We start from the raw sequence: 16,435 nt of genomic DNA, 5'->3' as shown, positions 1-16,435 counted from the left end.
CTGGCAGACACCGAGTGGCTATCACCTCCTTATTCACCTCCATGCCTGCCCTACACGCCACCCTCTGCCCTCCATTTCAGCATCTCAGTTCCCAGAAGGCTCACAGGACACAAAGCCCATTTCTCATGAAATGATGCTTTAGGATTCTATGAGCTGTTGATGTTGTAGGTCACGCCCAGTAATCCTGGACCAACACCACACAAACCTAAGAGTCTTCTACTCCCTAGTCATAAAGAACATGAAAAAAATTACTCATCAGTCAGTTGGAAGGAGTGCATGGGAAACTGATTTTCGGGTCATATATGTTGACAGAAGGTCTCTGGTTTCAAAAGCAAAGTACATAGTTATTAACTGAGTTCCAAAGTTTGTCACTAGCTAGCTCACATTATTTTACATCTGTAATACAAAGCAGACATCTAAGAAAGATGAACATATGACCATAAACTTATTCTTGACTAACAGTCCTTTCCCTAAGTCAGCTAAGCCAGGTTTTGCCATCCTAAGACAAAAGTTGAAATCAAAGAGAGCCACTTATGTGGAAAATGTCCCACATTAAAAAAAATCCCACAATCACCATTCTGTGTGCTACTCAGGCACTGAATAGGTACACCCAATAAGTTACTTTTCACCATTGGTTTCGGGATATAAGATCATTACAATTAGAACATACTAAAAAATTCCATTATCGCTTCCTAAACTATACCTGCCATGGAAAAATATCAAAATTTAGTCTCACATAGGCTGATAGTGTTAGAGTATAATATTTATTCAATTTCATCATTTATGATCACTGTTTTAACCAAATTAACCCCAAGATAAACTCTGACATTCAAAAACACAGAGAGCATACTGATTTTTCAACTATTTTGCTTACATGTACTTTTCAATTCTCATGCAGTGCTCATAATTAGGAGATACTGTACAGAAAACCTCTCATTTATGCTTTCAAGAACCAAGTAGAGAGGGCAAAAAAAATACCAACATAAATTCATTCTCCAAAAAGTGTCCGTGGATGTACTGCCACTGTTCCTTCTAATTGCATATCTACAGTACATTCTTCGGTAAAATGTGTTACTGCAGTCACATAACAATACTTATGACGAGGCAATGATATCATTTCAGGAAAAGAATACAACAGATGAGACTAAAAGTTGAAGAGAAGGACCAGAGTGTATAAAAGTCATTTGAGAATACCACACAGATTTCAGTGTTTTCCACTTTCCAGTTGGAAGGAACATGCACAGAGATTTCTTAGCAGACAATTGTCAGGAGTGCATGAAAAATTGGCTTTCATGTCATCTATGTTGAGAGAAGATCAATGTCATTGAGGAAAAAAAAAATGCGTTCATTATCTTTTGGGTCTGTCTATATCATCTATAGCAGCTAGAAGTTTTTGTCTTGCTTTCTTATTGATATGGGATCCCAGGCAAACATTTACCAGATTGGTCAGCTGCTTCGTTGAGTACTCCTGCTTGGAAAAAAAAAAAAATCCAAATTTAGTACGCTGAAAGACGTGTTTGATCAACGCAAGGAAAGAACAGACACTCAGTTTTCAGTGGATAGTAACTGAGCACTACAAATCAGTGAAAAGCAGTGAAAATTATAGTTTAAGATATGGAAGACAAATTGTTTACTGAGCTGTAATAACAAGAAGGATACTGTAGCAACCATTTGAAACAGAAAGCACTGGAATCTTTTTAATTATGGCAAAGTAATCTGATATGCCCACTTTTAAACTACATACCTTATGCTTATTTCTGTGATACTTTATTAAGTTACTAAAATACACTGACCTCCCAAATTTTTTAAATGTTACTAAGTAAAGTATTTTCTGGAACTCCACATTTTGCAAACATTTTAGGTGAAAGAAATAAATCTCTAACCACAGAACAACTTTTCTGAGATACGATAAATAAGTAAGGTAACAAGGATCAGGAAGGTACTAGATTTTAATCCTTCATACTGTCATTGTAGCTAATAAGTAAAATGAAGACTACAAGTATTTTATGCTGTACAAATCTATTTGGTTCCTGAATTTCAGATAATGAGTTGCTAGGATGAGAATGAATAGGGACTCATCAGAAAGGTTTGCATATTGATCTGGTTATAGAGGATCAATAGCAAGAGTTCAGGTAAGGAAAGAGAGTTCTCCACCAAATCTAATAAGAAAAGTCATCTGTCAGGATGGCCTGGGTGGCTTAGTGAGTTAAGTGTCCAACTCTTGATCTCATCTCAGGTCATTATCTCACAGTTCATGAGCTCAAGCCCAAAGTTGGGCTCTGCACTGACAGCAGGGAGCCTGCTTGAGATTCTCTCTCTCCCTCTCTCTCTCTCTCTGCCCCTCCCACTTGTGTTCAAGTTCTCCTCTCTCTCTCTCTCTCTCTCTTTCTCTCTCAAAGAAATAAATATTAAAAGAAAATGAAAGAAAAGTCATCTATCTGAGGTGCCTGAGTGGCTCAGTTAGTTAAGCGTCCAACTGAGCCCTGTGTCAGGCTCCAAGCTGACAGCACAGAGCCTATGGGATTCTCTCTCTCTCTCTCTCTCTCTCTCTCTCTCTCTCTGCACTTCCCCTGCTCTCCCTCTCCCTCAAAATAAAAACTTAAAAAAAAAAGTCATCTGTCTTCACTGGAGGTAGCCACTAAAGATAGTATAATTTAAAAATATGAGAAAGAGTTCATTTAAAAATTCAGCAGGGGCACCCGGGTGGCTCAGTCAGTTAAGCGTCCAACTTCGGCTCAGGTCATGATCTCACGGTTCGTGAGTTCGAGCCTTGCGTCGAGCTCTCTACTGTCAGCATGGAGCCCCCTTCAGATCCTCTGTCCCCTTCTCTCTCTGCCCCTCCTATGCTCTCTCTCAAAAATAAACACAAAAAAATACAAACTACCACCAAAATTTTTAAAACTTAATCTATTAATTAATTTTAAAAAATAAAAATTCAGCAAACTATTCAGTTTGTGTATCTGCTCTGAGAGTACCTGTTGTTAGCATCTGGTAAATTCTCTCTGTCAGTTAACACTTAACAAGTATTCACTGCCATCAGCACTGGGCTAGACCTTGTGGGGAGTTCCCTGGAAAGCAGGACAGTCAGCTCCTGAGAAAATTTCAGTGAATTACATATATCAGTTAAAGTTCTCACAAAAAACTAGACTAAAAATTTTGGCTCACTATATTAAAAGAGGAAACTAAGAAACTAAAAACAAGAGGAAACTACAGTTCAGAAAGGTATTATTCTTGCATCAAATAATGGATATCTAAGAGCTGTGCTTTCTCTCCTCAGTTACTTGTATTCTTTCCCTAAATGCCTTCCTCAGTAGCAACATCAAAGTATTTGTAGCTTACTTTACTAAATGAATTCCAATAACATCCAGCACTTCATCTGCATCTGCTTTAGCATTCTGGTTTTCAAATGTCAGATGTCAGTGGGACTACAAGGGGTGACATTTTTCACAATTCTGGTGTATTGGTCAAAATCATTGAAAATAATATATACATTTCTACTTTTCTCCTACAGACCTGAAACTGACCTACAGTGGGCACATTTGCACAAAACTCAGGCTAATATTCATTTAGTTTTTCTAGAGTATTGAAACCAGACAGGATGAGGCTGATAAAATATAAATAATTCCTTATTTCCTTACCCAGTCAAATGAAGTTAAAATTTACTTAGCTTTTACCCATGATGTTACAGCATAAGTAAATGTGAGCACCAGAGTTACTGAAGGAATAAAATTTGGTGATAATTTTAATGCTTCCCATATTTTCATTAAATCTGTCTTCACATACTGTCTACCTAGACAAATGACAGAACAATCACATAGAAAAGCTCCCCATATTGAGTATGCTCTGGTGATACAGGGTGAGTTGAACTGTGCCCAAAATTCAGCACCCGATATAACACATAATAAATAATATTGTTCTCTACTTATCTCTATATCTACACAAAAGAAAAATGATCACATCTATACTCAAGGTAAAGTCTAATGTAGGATGAAGTTAAATTTAGTCTTTTAAATATTAACATAAATATTTAAATTAATCATCACTAATACATGTCAGTGTGGTCAGGATGATACCAGTTCATTGTTGGGGGCTAGAAGGCTTAAGTTATATAATAGACTTTAGCTTGTAAATCATTTCAATGTTGCTGTCTTCAATTTGTCTTGATGTTAACCAACTTCAGCCTTTTCCCACAACACAGTTGAAGGATAAACATAGCTAAAGCTCAGGCTCCGGCTACCTTTCCAGATAATTACTATTACAGTTCAGAAAGATCTCAAAAGGATTTGATTACTCAAAGGGCACTGCATAGATACTGTGTGAATATGGCAAAGAACTGGCTGTTTCTTTATATTTCACTCTCATGACTTTGAATTATATAATATACCAGACAAGAACAGCACAAAGAAAAAGGAATAAAAACTTAATTAACTATTTTCCAGCTCTCACCCTGTGCTCTTTGATCCAGCGTTCCATGTCATTCTCGGTTAGATAGTAGGCTTTAATATAGGTTTCCACAAATTCTTTATCAGGAATGGGTCTGATATCTGTTAGTTTTTCAAGTTTCATTAAAAACTGTTGAAAATCCAATTGCATCAAGGCACGACCCTCATTACTGCACTTCTTGACGTTGGCATATCTAAGATACACAATAATAAAAAAATAGAGGATGGAAAAAGAAACCTGTAGGTATTTCAACTTTTCTTAACCTGTATGTGGACACATTCTCTAGGAATGAGAGGGTTATAAGAAAAAGAACACATGAGCCTTGTGTCAGAAGGACTGGGGTGTGTCCGGACCCTGTCACTCAGCAGTCATTTTACCTACGGGGCCTCAGTTTCTTCATTTGCAAACCAAAAAGATCAAATAACTTACAAAGTTCTTTGCGGCTCTACAGACTACAGTTCCCCACAGTCAATTAACATAATCATCTGTAAGAAAGTTAAATTGGTATTCCAATACATTTGACTGCCAAGAATTATTTATAAAAAACGAAGCTATGAATACTCCAAAGTAATCTTAGTTTCATAAAACTGTTCAATATTGTAACTACTGGGTGCAAAGGAAACAAATGTAATAATTCCCCTATGAACAGTCAGCGAACCAGAGAAACGTGTGAGCATCTGAGCAAAGAAGGTATATACATACTTTTCATAATAAAACACTTTATAGACTTATTCTGACACCTGGCACTACTGAAAAACTGTGTTCTAAGGTGGAGTAGTAATAAGAATAAATGTATTAACCCTACGAGTACAACATTTTATTACTCATAAGTCAGTGTCTCATTCCTTCAATAATATTCCAAACCTAGGAACGCAGTATTTCCCCTAAGGAAATCTGCAAGGAAACTAAAGTGCATATTATTTGAAGTGACCAGGCTTTTTTTTTTTTTTAATAATAAAAAGTGCTTCGTACAGAAATAAAACCTTCACTTTTCTACTTTATTAAATAAATTTATTAAAAATGCTTTTCAGTCATGACTGTTGACAGGGCCATTCTGTGACATACAGCACTGTTGATTTTTCAATACAGAGTGCCAAAACGTCAGCTTGTCACTGTCACCTTCCCACTCTCTAAGATGTTCTTCTTTATAACAAAGAAGAACTGAAAAGAAATCAGATAAATGATAATGTGGAAATTTACCTGATGTGCAACTCCAGACCATATGAATGGTCTATAGCAGATTGCTTTCCAGAGAGAGTCTGTGTTCTAGATGCAAACATGGTCTCTGAGCGAGTGGGAAAATTAGTACTGAAAGATCTTTAAACTCAACATATGAAAGATGTATATAGTTTACAATGTTATAATGATATCATTAACAGATATAGTGGTTATGAGGACTGATTTTGTCATCAGAAAATCAGTAGTTCATAAACCTTGGTGTTTGAAAACTGTGTGAACCTGGATAAGTTATTTAACCTCTCTAGGCTTCGATTTTCTGAAGCTAGATTTTCTCCTTGATAAAACAGAGAGAGAAATGCTTCTGTCAAAGAGATTATGTTAGGATTTGGTGATATAATCCTGTCAAGTGCTTGATCTAATAAATGACACACAGTGCTCAATAAATGTTATCTATAATCATCATCATCATCATAATTATATTATTAAGGAATAATGACTATTAGGAGTTTAACTTTCTGATAACCATTAGACGCTACTTTCCATGCTCCTCTACTAGCTGGTTCTAGGTCACCACAGAGAAAAAAAAGCACAGACAAAAGAGCCACAGTGGGGTTTAAAGTTTCTTCAATTATGTTCTAAAGTCAAACCTGAATTATTATAGGATTATATTTACTATTATTTATGACATTCTCTACCTATTCTCTCCAGTGGTGATAATATGCAATGTTATTGCATTATGATTTATCATTGAAGACTCAGATAATGCTTTCATGAAAACTTACCCTTCCACAATAGTTCTATTGGCCAGCCGTATACAGTGTTCCCAAAGTATATTAGACACAGGTAGGGGTATCCGAACTCTCTTAGAAACCTCATTTAACCTCCTGTTAAACTGCTCAAATTCCTAAGAAGACAAAAATCATGGCCATATATGAATATAATTATAATGCCACATTGCTTTCCCATCTTACTGGCAAAGAAGAATGTTTAGAAAGACTCAGAGTCAAACTAAGTAAAACAAAAAGCGAGAATGCAAAAGATAACTTGGACTTAGTATGAAGGATTTTTTTTTTAAAGTATATCAAACTGCATAAACTATGTTGTGATACAGAGTACACTACATTTCATCTCAACAGATTAAACAATGCAACCAATGTTCAAATGCTTCTTCATCTCAAATTTTTCTATGACTGTTGGTATGGACTAAAAGAGTTTAATCACCTAAAATGTTTTTAAAGTTATCTTCAAGAAACTCAGTTTAATTTTTTTTTTAATGTTTATTCATTTATTTTTGAGAGAGAGAGAGTGTGTGAACGGGGGAAGGACAGAGAGATACACACAAAAACCAAAGCAGGCTCCAGGTTCTGAGCTGTCAGCACAGAGCCCGATGCGGGGCTCAAACTCACAAACTGTGAGATCATGACCTGAGCCAAAGCTGGACGCTTAACCAAATGAGCCACCCAGGCGCCCCAGAAACTCAGTTTAAAAAACTGTCTTAAAAGTTTTCAACTCAGAGTGAACTGTGAACCATTTGTAATTTGAGGCAATACTCCTTAGAGAGCAATCGGATAAAGTATTCTCTTTCCTAAACATTTTTTAAACGTAAATAACTATATTCTGAATGATTTAAAAGTCATGTGATAGCTGCAAATTTTTAGTACAAAGGAAAAAATAAAATAAAACCATTCTGGTTTCCTGCAGAAAAACTGAATATTTTTATTACTTATTAGTAACTTCTATGGTACCAGTGTACTAAAAATAAAAATACATGTGACTAATTTAGACAATTTCTAACAATTACATGAAAGCAAATGGTTTACCCTTCATTAAATATATTTCTAGCTTCTCTGGACTATTATCGTCTAAATATGTTCATTTACAAAAGTAAATGCTACAGATCCTTCCTTGACAATATATTGCAAATAAATATAACAAGGCTTAAAATGACATTTTTCCTTTAGTTTCCTCAAAACAGCAGCCACACATGCTTAATAAGTCAAGACTGACATGTGTTCAAATTTTCTAATAACACACAGGAGGAAAAAGAATCTAATCGTCACCAGTCAAGCTACTATACGATTACTTGTTATTCTTTTGCTAATCACTTTTTTTTTGATGACTTATTTTTGACAGTTAATTGCTTTTAATTATTTATGAAAAAGTAAACTTTCAATCCACTAAGCTTACTTTTGAGAATCAAAGTTAAATAAATAATTGCTCTTCATCCTTTTTGTTTTATGAGTCTAGCAGACACTACCATTTGCTACTGCATTCATGCTTCACTAAACTCTGCTTTAGCTTTCCAGAGTCTTGATTCAGTACTTTTTCACTAATATATATTTTTAAAAATTTTAATGTAATTTTTTAATGTTTATTTATTTTGGAGAGGGAGAGAGACAGAGTATGAGCAGGGGAGGGCCAGAGACAGAGGGAGACACAGAATCCAAAGTAGGCCCCAGGCTCTGAGCTGTCAGCACAGAGCCCAATACGGGGCTTCGAACTCACAAACTGTGAGAACGTGACCTGAGCTGAAGTCGGACACTTAACCGATGGAGCCACCCAGGCGCGCCACTAATATTTTAAAGATAAGGTTATATGCTAACTGTATGAAATGTCACTCTACTCATTGTTAAATTCAATGTTCAAGAATGCTTCTTATTAAATGAATAATAAAAGCATTTCATTTAACTTATGATTCTGGCGGGGGCAACAAATGCAAATTGCTTTTTACCTAAAGGTTTGGACTTGGAAAAGTAATAGAAAGAATAAAAGTTATATAAAAGTTTCTTTAGAGAAGATGGATTTAAGTTGCTCAAAACTGGGTTCAGGTTGATAATCGGAATACATTGGTTCCTTCTCATAATATTAATGTTTCTTATAATTAAGAATAACTAGACAAGTAGGTTCCATCTAGTATATATATTCAGAGTGTAGAAGTCTCATTCTTCTTACACCCATCTATGAGTACCATGGTCAGCATGCCATAAAAAAATAAAATCAATCTTTCAAAAGCAAAATTGTTTAAAAAAAATGGTGTGTGTGATTATTTATAAATTACATTTGTCTATCACATTCCAAATTAAAATTCCCAACTGAGACCTCCTGGGTGCCCTAGAAAGCAAAGTTCTCCCAGGGTGGCAATTAGAGAGCAAGCACCCTTGTTGTCACTCACCCTTCAGACTTGACACTAGCCCCTAGACATTGCTAACTGATGTCCCACCCTTAGTTCCTAAGTCAGAGTTTTCATCACAGAACTCTAGAAGGGCACCAGGCATTGCTGGGAGTTGGCACACTAGATGATGAATTCCGCTGCTATCTCTGTTTTGATCTCTGGCTTTGCTTATTGGTTCACAAGTGTCCCTGGCTACCATGTGTTGCCCAGGACTAAGCAGGTATGTAAATGAGATAATGTTTATGATGTTTATGTAAATGAGATAAAAGTCAGGAGCTTAAGAAGGCCCATTTTCTTTTCACTGACAAATATGAAAAACAAAACTTTTCTGAAAGTGGTTTTCCTTAGATGCCCTTTCCTCCCCTCAGACACCTGTATGGCTCATCTCCTCGCTTCCTTTGGGCCTCTCCACAACCCTCCCTTTATCAGGATCCTCCTTTGACCACAAGTAAATTAACAGTATTACCACCCTGCCCCCAACCCACACCCTGCCACTCTCTATATCACTTCTGCTGCTTATTTATTTTTTCACTGGACTATTCATCATCTGACATCTGACATGTCTTATCTTCATTTATGTCTTTACTGTTGTCTCTATATGGGCAGTAAATTCCTTGAGGGCATGTAAGTTCCTTAATTCCCCAACTATATTGTCAGCACCTAGATCAGTGTGTGGCAGATGTCAGGTGATCTAAAAGTATCTCTTGATGCATAAATGACAAAAAATGAACAATTCTTTCCAGAAAAATTTTAAATGTAAGTTTTGAATGCAAAGGTGTTTGCATGACACACTGCAAAAGTAATGTGATTTCTAGGAAAAAAAAAAAAGCAAAATAGAGTAATCAAGGGCCTGGTCTCTTGCTGATAAATCTGCATAAGTACAGAAATATCTTCTAATTAAATAGAAATATCTTCTTGTCACCACAGTCATGGTTACTGAGATTACATAATATTAACTTGAACTCTCATTCAAGATGGGAAATTAGCGAGCAAAACCAAAAAATCTGCATAGTATTCTTGGGTCTGAAAGAACACAAAATTTGAAAAGCAAGTCTATTCCAGTACAGGGGCTTTAATATCACGATGCTAGAAATGTGATAACAACTATAACCTCACGACCTCAGGGCAACTGCAATGAGTGGAATAGTTCTCCTGATAGACTCCACTTTGACAAAGATGCTCCCAGAGTACTTGCCTTCAGCAGGGCATCTACGTATATGTTGTGCTGTGACATAATTTCTTTCACATCCCACTTCACATTAGCCATTAGGAGCAGCATCTGTTCATAATCAATAGCTTTACCAGCTACAATCCAATAAATTGGCTTGCGTAGTTCACTGGCAGTTGAGACTGTCTGAAATAAATTTCACAGAAATGAAAAATGACAGATATTTTCTAAAAACCTCAGATTTACCAAAAATATTTTGTGCCTACTTCTAGTATACATCACATCTAAAAATAAAACACTGTATACCTAAAGATTTCAATTACGAAAACACTTTAGTTCATAGGTAGAGGTCTTACTCAAAACATAATCTTGAGGCATACAATCAGTTTGAGGCCACGGATACTACAACTTTAAAGAACCAGAGATACTCATGGAGACTAGCAAATATTTCTCAAATTTTTACACTTCTCTCCATTTCTACTCTAAATGTCCAACCTCAAGATTTTGTCCTCTCAACTGTATTTCTGTAAGAGCCTGCAAGCCAGTCTCCCTACCTGCAGGCTTGCCATCTACTGCCGCCAACTGCTCTAACACACACACCAACTGCACCCCTTACCTGTTTCAAATCCTCCGGGACCTTCCCAGTACCCTCGAAATAAAGCCCACCTCTTGGCTGAGAACACTGCGCACCATGTGGTTCCTGCTTATCACCTAGCCATCTTTCTCATCGCTAGCCCTCTTCCCTGCTCTGACAATTTGAGTTTTCTTCAGCTGCTTACATCTACCATGCTCTCACTGGCTGATATTCATGTAAGCCATTCCCTTGGTTTGGAAAATACTGATATACCCAGCTGGTCTGGTTTAAACATCACTTCCTCCAGACAGCCTTTCCAGACAACCTTCTCCCACCACACCTCCTTTCCTCCCCGCCCCCAGCCAAAGTTTAAACAGCCTGCTGCTATTTCCTTCCCATTATCGTAATTTATTGTAAATGCAGTTTTGATGGGCTCTCTCTCTCTTTCTCTCATTAGACTAAAAGTTATATGAGGTGCTCAGTAAGTATTTAACACAGGAATTCACGAGTGAATAAACATATTCTAATCGCTCTCGTGGAATACGGAGACTGGCCACTAGCTAAAACACCTGAAATAATGTGTGACAATCTTATCTTGCTCACAGTTGAAATGATTTCCAAGACCATCTCTGACCTGTGAATAAAACTGCTGAAGAAAGGGCTTTTTGACTGCAGGCATCACAGCATCCAGATGGGGTTGAAGGAACTCAAACTGTTCAGCCAAAAATACCCTAAAGAGAACAAATAACCCACCGTGTAAGCAGAGTGCAGGATCTAGAGCCTGTCACTACTTTTGTAATCTTTAAGATCTCTAAGCCAAAGTTTAACCATTAAAATTCTTTCCCACTTTAGTGAACTGCCTCGTATTAGCTCATTTACAACCTACCCAAAACTTAATGCTGAGTTTATTGCTGAATGTGAGCAGAGATGTAAAAAGAGGGACTTCAAAAAACTACTCTGGAAACTACAAGGTGAAGAGCTATGCTGCTTTGCATGTGAGACAGGAGCAAAGATCACAGAAAAAAAAAAACTGAAGAAAAAATACAACAGTATTTTTTGAAAGGATTTCTTATGAAGATCCTATTTAATTATACAGAACAGATCTCTAAATTCACAGATTTAACATCTGGCACTTCTCAGAAGTAACCTCATGTGACACTTGGCTGAGACATACACGTGAACTTCAGGTCAGGAAGCTGTGTGCAGGAGTGGGAGTCATTTGCCTGGAGAACTGCCAGCAGCTATCCCATTTTTCTCTACATTTTGTTATGTACACAAAAACTCAAGTTACATTGGACTACATTTTATGGAAGAAGTCATATGCGTTAAGTGTATTAAAAATCGGGGGTTTTTTAAAGGTCAAGAAATATTCTCACTGGTGTCAAGGGCTGACTATATCTACCACTAAACTAACAATGTAACTACAGTTTCTCTAGAACCACAATTCAATAGGAAAATATAAAGTATACGACAACTTTTTCTTTTAAAGTTTTACTTTAAAGCAAGGGTCATCTTGCTAAAGACTGAAACCTAAAAGATTTCCCTTCTTTCATTTATAGAACTGAAAAACAACCATGCAGTTTTAAAAATCAATTGGTAATCTATTTTAGGATATACTTCTCAGAAATATATAAGTAACATTCAGAAGAGGGAGATGTATACAGCTAGAAATCTAATTATACAATGCTTACTCTTAAACTTTTCTTAAGTACTTAATGGCAAAGCAACTGTTTTTAACAACTTACAAGGATTCTGTGGCGACCACTCTTTCTGCCAACCCATATAATGTATCCCCAGATGTCAAAACCACTAGGTGACTGAGGTGTGGGCTTGGTACCTTCTCCTTTCTCTCTTCTGCTGCTGTGAGTGTGGCAGTAGGATCTGCTGAAACTTCCTGAAAATATAACACAAGTACAAACACAGCCTGAAGTCAAATCTAATAGCAATAAACCATGTGATTTTACAAAACTGGACCTATAATTAAAATACTCATAGGCATACATATTAATTACATTTAGTCTCTGTTCTTTCTTTTCCTTCCTTTATATTTTCTAACTACTGGAAATTTCCTTTTTGTACTAAGTGAATATGACCCAACTCTATGTGCCATTATTATCTGTGCATGACCTAAAGTTGGCCAACACAAGCAATCTTTATGAATTGGCAGATGTTTCATAAAGACAATAGTAAGATGCCCTTCAAGAACCTGTAAACGAGGAAAGAGATTGCCTCTTGAGGATCATCATGCTGCAACATTACAAAATCATGATATAATCAACCATTTCACATCTGAACTTTAATTAAGGTTAACTTTGGTATAATCTCAAGAAGGCAGGACTAGAATGCACTTACAAACTGAAACTGGACTAACTGTATTGTGTAAGTCTGTAGTCACACTGCTGATGAGAAGGAAGATAGATGGTTAATGGGAATAAAAGAAAGGGATGCCCGGAGAGCAGAGTGTATTGAGCTTTAAAAGATCCGCAAAGACAATTATTGCACAGAATTTGGACACAAACAAATCTAAAAGTGTACAAAATGTAAATCTAGATTACTTCTTAAATCAATTACATAGTCACAAATCTTCAACACTTGCCTTATGAATGAAAAAGACATCAAATGCACAGTGGGAGCATAACAGGCTTATAAATTTAGCCCAATGGAACTAAAACATTATAAAATCTTTTAAGTTAGAAAAATGGTTTTATTCTTCTTTAGTTCTTTTTTATACCTTATCTTCTACTAAAGATATTGTTTCTTTTCAATCTCTAATTACTCAATTAGCATTTAAAAGTTATTTTGGGAACAACTGCACTTTCTCTAAGGGGAATCAGGTTAAGGAAACTGCGAGTTAATCAATGTCACCACTCCATTATTTATTTCCTACTAAAAAGGAAAATAATCACCCCCTCCTGCTTGTGCGTGTACACACACATGCACGTACACGCACACAGGTACACACACACACAAACACAAAATTACAACTGGATGCCTATGCTATTTAATTTCATGCCTGTGGTCATTTAAATCACCATCTACCAGACTGTCCAAGTGAGAAACCTTGGAATCATTCATGCCTCTACCTTTCCTCCCTTCCATCATGCCTTAGCACACACCTCTCATGTCTGTTTCTTCCTCTCGCCCTGCTTCATTAGGACCTAGGCCCCACAGCATTCTTGCCTGGACTAACAGTCCCCAAATACAGACCTCTGCCTCTAGCTTTTCCTATTTCCACTCCATTTTGCACACAGTTCACTGGTTGATATTTTTATTTTTATTTATTTTTCTTTTTCTTTTCAACGTTTATTTATTTATTTATTTATTTTGGGGGGACAGAGAGAGACAGAGCATGAACGGGGGAGGGGCAGAGAGAGAGGGAGACACAGAATCGGAAACAGGCTCCAGGCTCTGAGCCATCAGCCCAGAGCCTGACGCGGGGCCAGAACTCACGGATCGCGAGATCGTGACCTGGCTGAAGTTGGACGCTTAACCGACTGCACCACCCAGGCGCCCCACTGGTTGATATTTTTAGAATACCCAAGTGATCTTCCTAAAAGGGAGACGTGATCACACCACTCCCCAGCTTAAAAGTCCCAATGGACTATCCACTCCTTACAGAAAAAAAAAGCCTAAACTGTTACCATGATACTACTTTTTACAGTGATACCAGCTACCTTGCCAGCCTCATTTCCATGTAATCTATGACTGTAAGGTCTAGCCACACTGGACTTGCTACACCTGTCCTACTGACACTCTTGTCTTACCTGCTCTCTTCTTGTCTCCCTGGCTCTTTCCTCCTCATTTCTTAAGTGCGAGGTCATATTCACCTCCTTTCTATAACTTTCTCAATCTCCCAAGAAGAATTAGTATCTTTCTTGTGTTAGCATATCTACATGTATACTTAATGTCTGTATGTGGCATAAAGTACACTTAGTCAATTGTTTCCTGACCCTTCCACCTCACTGTGAGTTCTTAGAGGGCTGGGACCAATTTCACCGCCTTTGTATCTTAAGATGTTGGTATGCCTCCTGGCATCAGCAGGCCCTCTAATAGTTTAATTGATGGAGACAAGACAGTCTTTACTGTTATCAAGGTCCCCACTGGCATCCCATGGCCAAGTCCAAAAGTCAACTCTGAATATCCATTTTAGTTAACCTACTGTAGCATCCTACATAGCTAATCTTGAAAAACTTTCTTAGTTTCCAGAGCACCATACCCTTCTAGTTTTTCCCCGAAGGCACCAGCCACTTCTCAGATTCCTTTGCTAGTTTGTCCTCCTCCCCCAGATCTTTAAACAGTGGAGTGTCCTAGAGTTCAGTCCTTGGACTTCTCCCACTCACACTCTACTCCCTAGATGGATTTTCTCTCCCAGTTTAAATATCAGCCACATGCCAAGAGCTCAAAATGTACATGCTAGCCCTGACCTCTCTCTTACCTGTAGTGCATTTAACATACCTGAAAACTGAACTCAAATGTGTCCCTCCTAAAAGTCTTATCTATCTACAGTAATGGCACTTCCATTCTCCAGAAGTTAGGTGTCATCATTGACTCCTCTCACAGTCATATCCCACTTCCAATCCACCAACAGATCTGACAGGTCTACCTTCAAAACAGATCCAGCATCTGATCCTGTTTCACTACTTCTTCCGCTAACACTTTGGTACAAGCCCCCTCATCTCTCTCAGTAGCCAAAATAATTCTCTTTTACCTAATTTCAGCTCTTCTGCTTAAAGCTCTTTAATAGCTTCCTGTGTTACTCAGAGTAAAATCAGCCTTATAAGATTTAGGCTCCGGCTACCTCTTTGGTTTTATCTATCACCAACCCTCTTCTATGCTTCATTCTAATTATACTCACCTCTGTGCTGTTCCTGGAATAGGCCAAGCATGGTCCCAACCTCAGGGTCTTTGCATTCCTTGTTCCCTCCACCTGAAACACTTCTCCCCAAAATATTCCCTCTCTATTAGAAAACAAGTTGCACATGAGTAGGGAGTTTTGTCTGATTGCTGTCTCCCCACCAAAATTGTATCCTCAATTCCCAGACAGGATATGGCATCATATATAAAGTGTTCAATAAACAGGCACTAAATAAATGTTTCTTAAATAAATGAATTCTCATTCAGGTGGCTCACTCCTCTATTTCTTCCTTCGGGGATCTACTTCAATGTTACCTTCCCAGAAAGGCCTTGTGTGATCCCCTAAACAAACTAATACCCTTTTTCTCCTCTTTCTACCCTTTCCTAGTTCTATGTAATTCCTGACACAATCTGACATTAAACTGGATATTCATTTATTTCTTATGTGCCTCTTCTACCAAAAAGCCCATCCATTGGTCTTCCACAAAGTATCCCAACACTCATTACGTGTTTGCTGACTGACTTAATAACAAACATACCTATCCAACTATCGTGTATCCCTTGAGTCTTACACTGTCCTCATGTAGCTCCTTGCCTTCCATCTACTTCCAATACCTCCTATAATATTCTGTATTTTCTTCTTAGGTCAGAGTTGTGAATATCCATCTCAGAACAAGTCAAGAGATGGTGAGGAGAACTGAAACATTGAAACAAGAAAAACTAATAAAGAAATTGGGCGAAGAGATCACTCACTTAGGCAAGATAGATAACTAAGCTAGCCGAAGTGGCCCCAATGGGGTAGAAATAGATAACAGAATAGTTCCAGAGAGGGAGAAATGGCTGCATCACAACAAAGCACTTTCTATCAAGCAGAAGTCTACAGCAAGAAGGGTGATGAGTTCCCTATGGAAAGAGGTTCAGTCAGGAGCTGACAGTTACTCGGAATGTATAAAAGCTGTAAGACTGAATGAGCACAGGTAAGCTTCTTTCTATGTTTATATGAGTAGAAACTTGGGAGTATTAGACTCCATAAGTATATTCGAAG

The 16,435-nt window shown here is 37.4% G+C and overlaps 1 protein-coding gene across 2 annotated transcripts in view; it reads right to left on the bottom strand.

Moving 5' to 3' along the window:
- Positions 1 to 745: 745 nt before the first annotated feature.
- Positions 746 to 16,435, bottom strand: part of VPS50 (VPS50 subunit of EARP/GARPII complex) — a 133,258-nt gene continuing 117,568 nt past the window's right edge. For both annotated transcript variants that reach the window (XM_043588863.1, XM_043588865.1), the window contains 6 exons: positions 12,282 to 12,430; positions 11,171 to 11,267; positions 9,990 to 10,148; positions 6,405 to 6,526; positions 4,447 to 4,636; positions 746 to 1,468 (listed from right to left, as the gene is read on the bottom strand). In XM_043588863.1, the coding sequence (XP_043444798.1) occupies positions 1,349 to 1,468; positions 4,447 to 4,636; positions 6,405 to 6,526; positions 9,990 to 10,148; positions 11,171 to 11,267; positions 12,282 to 12,430 (837 nt within the window). In that variant the 3' untranslated portion in view covers positions 746 to 1,348. The remainder of the gene's footprint in view (positions 1,469 to 4,446; positions 4,637 to 6,404; positions 6,527 to 9,989; positions 10,149 to 11,170; positions 11,268 to 12,281; positions 12,431 to 16,435) is intronic.

Source organism: Prionailurus bengalensis, chromosome A2 (assembly GCF_016509475.1).
Source record: "Prionailurus bengalensis isolate Pbe53 chromosome A2, Fcat_Pben_1.1_paternal_pri, whole genome shotgun sequence".
NCBI classification, from domain to species: domain Eukaryota; kingdom Metazoa; phylum Chordata; class Mammalia; order Carnivora; family Felidae; genus Prionailurus; species Prionailurus bengalensis.
This window is presented reverse-complemented; position numbering and strand designations above follow the sequence as displayed.